The sequence below is a fragment of the Empidonax traillii genome, unplaced genomic scaffold, assembly GCF_003031625.1.
Source record: "Empidonax traillii isolate 1590-97213 ecotype Southwest subspecies unplaced genomic scaffold, ASM303162v1 scaffold2066:size40180, whole genome shotgun sequence".
Classification (NCBI taxonomy): Eukaryota; Metazoa; Chordata; class Aves; order Passeriformes; family Tyrannidae; genus Empidonax; species Empidonax traillii.
This window is the reverse complement of record NW_020957259.1, coordinates 1-2,967: the sequence shown is the minus strand read 5'-3', so window position 1 is coordinate 2,967 and position 2,967 is coordinate 1. Positions and strand designations below refer to the sequence as shown.

At 56.7% G+C, this 2,967-nt stretch overlaps 1 protein-coding gene across 1 annotated transcript in view; it reads left to right on the top strand.

Annotated features, from left to right (window-relative positions):
• LOC114071500 (F-box only protein 42-like) overlaps nucleotides 1-2,398 on the top strand; it is a gene marked incomplete at its 3' end in the record, with an annotated part of 5,374 nt that extends 2,976 nt beyond the window's left edge. The window contains exon 3 of the mRNA XM_027909325.1: nucleotides 2,282-2,398. Within this exon, the coding sequence (XP_027765126.1) occupies nucleotides 2,282-2,398 (117 nt within the window). The remainder of the gene's footprint in view (nucleotides 1-2,281) is intronic.
• Nucleotides 2,399-2,967: the final 569 nt, after the last annotated feature.

Sequence of the window (2,967 nt, the reverse complement as noted above, 5' to 3'; positions counted from 1 at the left end):
CCCGGCCCTGGGAGTGGCCAAGGCCAGGCTGGACGGGCCTGGAGAAACCTGGGCTCATGGGAGCTTCCACCTCTGGCAGGGGGTGGGAATGGCTGAGCTCTGAGGTCCCTCCCACCCCAAAACCCCCAAGCCCCAGGACAGAGCCCCTCCATTTGCTGCATGGGATGGGATGCTCCCAGTGGTGGCTCTACATTCCAGCCCCATTCCCAGTGTCTGATGTGGCCCTGGCTGTGCTTCCTTTGCCTCTTGCTCCGAACTGAACATTCCAGAGCTGCTGGAAACAGTGCCATGCCTGGCTCTTGCAGCTCTGCAGGAGATGAGTGGGATATCCAATCTACATTAATGCATATTCACACTTCCCAAAAGAGCAGCCCCGAGACACAGATCCTGCTCTGCCTCGTGCAGCTCCTGCCAGAGCCCTGGGGGGATATTTAGTGCTGGGTGTGGATGAGACAGCAAAAAAGGAGGGAAAGTTGGACCAGGATCCAAACAAAACCCTCTGCTTCACTTCACTGGAATACACTGGGTGATTCCTGTGACGATTCTGGCTCTTTAATCCCAAGCTTTGTTTAACAAACAGGGAGTTTAAGGGGGAGGCCACAGTTAAATCCACTGGGATTTAACACGAGGGGGAACTTGTTTCTTCTGGAAAACCTGGAGCCAGGATGCCTTTGGCAGCTGTGTGGGGTGGTGGCTCCTTTGTGGACTCTGCACACCTGAAAGCACTGCTCAGATTCCAGGCATTTCCCACTTTGCCCAGGGTTTACCAGGAGGAAGGGTAAAAACAGGAGCATTGCCCAAAGTTACTCTTTTTTGTGTAATTTTAGGGCACCAACAGCCCCACACCCCTGGGGAAAGGTCTTTTCCAAGTGCTGGCCTTTCCTTGGCTGGTTCCTGGAGCAGCCTCAGGAGCTGGAGTGGACAAACCCCTGGGATTCCCCCCAAACTGTGGGAAGGATCCCTGGAGGGCAGGGGGGGACAAGCATCCCGAGCACAGCGTGGCTCTGGGGCAATTCCAGCCAAAAAGGGAGTGCAGTTCCCACCTGTGAGCTGTGCCCAGCCAGGTCAGTCGAGGTGAACAATGGATTTGTCCTCTCCTGCTCCAGTTTTCCTGTTTGCCAGGACACAGCTGCTGGGAAATCCTACGGCTCGTGTTCCCTTTCCCGTGTGACTCTCGGGAATCGGCTCCTTGAGGACCCTGGGCTTGATTTTTTTATTAAAATCCCCTTCCTGCTTTATATCCCAGAGAGGGGTTTCTTGCTGGGGGTGTTCCTGACCTTTCAGGAAGCAAATCCTTGGGGGAAAAGCTCTTGGCAGGTTGTGGCATCCCCCGTGCAGGTGTCACCAAGCACCTGCTGAGCTGCTGCTGCCCCAGACCTTCAGCAGAGCCTTTTCTGATCCCTGTTCCCCCCCAGAAATCCTGGCAGCTCCATGAGGAGCCTGTTCCCAGCTAAATCCACTTCCTCACACAGCTGAGCAGGAATATTTTCCTGCTGATTTTTTGTCCCTGCTGTCTCCTCTCCAGCCTTTTTCAAGGAGAACAGCCTAAGGCTTGTTCTTAAACACGTCTGTCTGATGGAAGAGGAGTTTTATTTGAAGTGGGGGAGAGAATAAGCCTCAAAGTCTGAGTATCTCCCCAGAGGCCCTCCTGGTGTGCCCAGGGAGCTGCTGGCACGTGGGATGAGCAGCTCCAAAGGATGAGGGACAGTCTGGAGCAGGTTGGAGACCTGATTGCCCAGTGCAATTAAAGCCCTTCCTCTCCCAGCCCAGCCAGGGCTGGTCCTTCCACACACCTGGAATGTTTTTCCCAGGTGAGGAGGCGGCTCCTCCGAGGTGTCGGGAGAGAGGACTTCTTGTGGTGTGTGGAAATGAGCATTCCCTGGGCATAATGTGCACCCCCAGTCTGAACACCGACTGTGCTCTGTGCCTGAGGCTGCTGAAGGGGAGGGGAGGAAAGGGGAGGGGAGCTGCTCCTCAGGAATGAGGGATGAGGGAACAGCAGGGGGGGCTGGGAGCTCTGCAGAGCATCCCCTGTGCTCCCTGCCTGTCACCAGGGCTTTGCTGCCCCAGCTGGAGCTCAGGGGATGTCGAGACCTGGGTCACTGAGCGTTGCTGATCTCCACATTTCCAGAGTCCCCTTCCTTTATTCCCTGTAATCCTCCGGATTCCCGGCGTGTCTGCGCCCTCAGAGCGGGGGTTCTCTGGAGCTGCTGTGGCTGTGCAGGCACAGTTTGTCCCTGGCATGTCCCACATCTTGCTGACAGGTGTGTTTTTCCCCCAGGTGTGGCCCACCAGTGTTACCACGGATTTATCAAGGCAGTGCAAGAAGGGAATATCCAGTGGGAGAGTCGCACTTATCCCTATCCCGGCACCCCCATCACCCAGCGCTTCTCACACAGTGAGTACCTGCTGGGAACAGCTCTGGGCCCCTCCTTTGTGGGGGGTGGCTCCCCTGCATCCCTTGGAATCTGGCAGGGCCACACGTGCCTGGCACTGTGGGAATTCCAGCACTTTGCACAAGAACAGGGATTCGGGAGCCGCTGATCCCAGGAAGTGTTGGTGGAGCTGGGCTGGGATTGGGGCTCTCTGGCTGTGCCTGTTTAATGTGCAGGGAAGTTCCTGCAGCTCCCCTTCTTAGGATTAAGGTTGGAAAAGCTCTCCAAGGTCTTGCAGTCAGCTGTTAACCTGGTCACCCCCAAATACGGCCCCAAGTGCCACACCCACACGTTTTCTGAACACCTCCAGGGATGGAGACTCCACCACCTCCCAGGGCAGCCCCTTCCAATGCCTGACCACCCTTTCCAGCAAGGAGTTATCCCCAGTATCCAATCTAAACCTTCTGGCCCAGCTGGAGGCCGTTCCCTCTCCTCCTGTCCCTGTTCCCTGGGAGCAGAGCCCGACCCCCCCCGGCTCCCCCCCTCCTGTCAGGGATTGCAGAGCCAGAAGGTCCCCCCTGAGCCTCCTTTT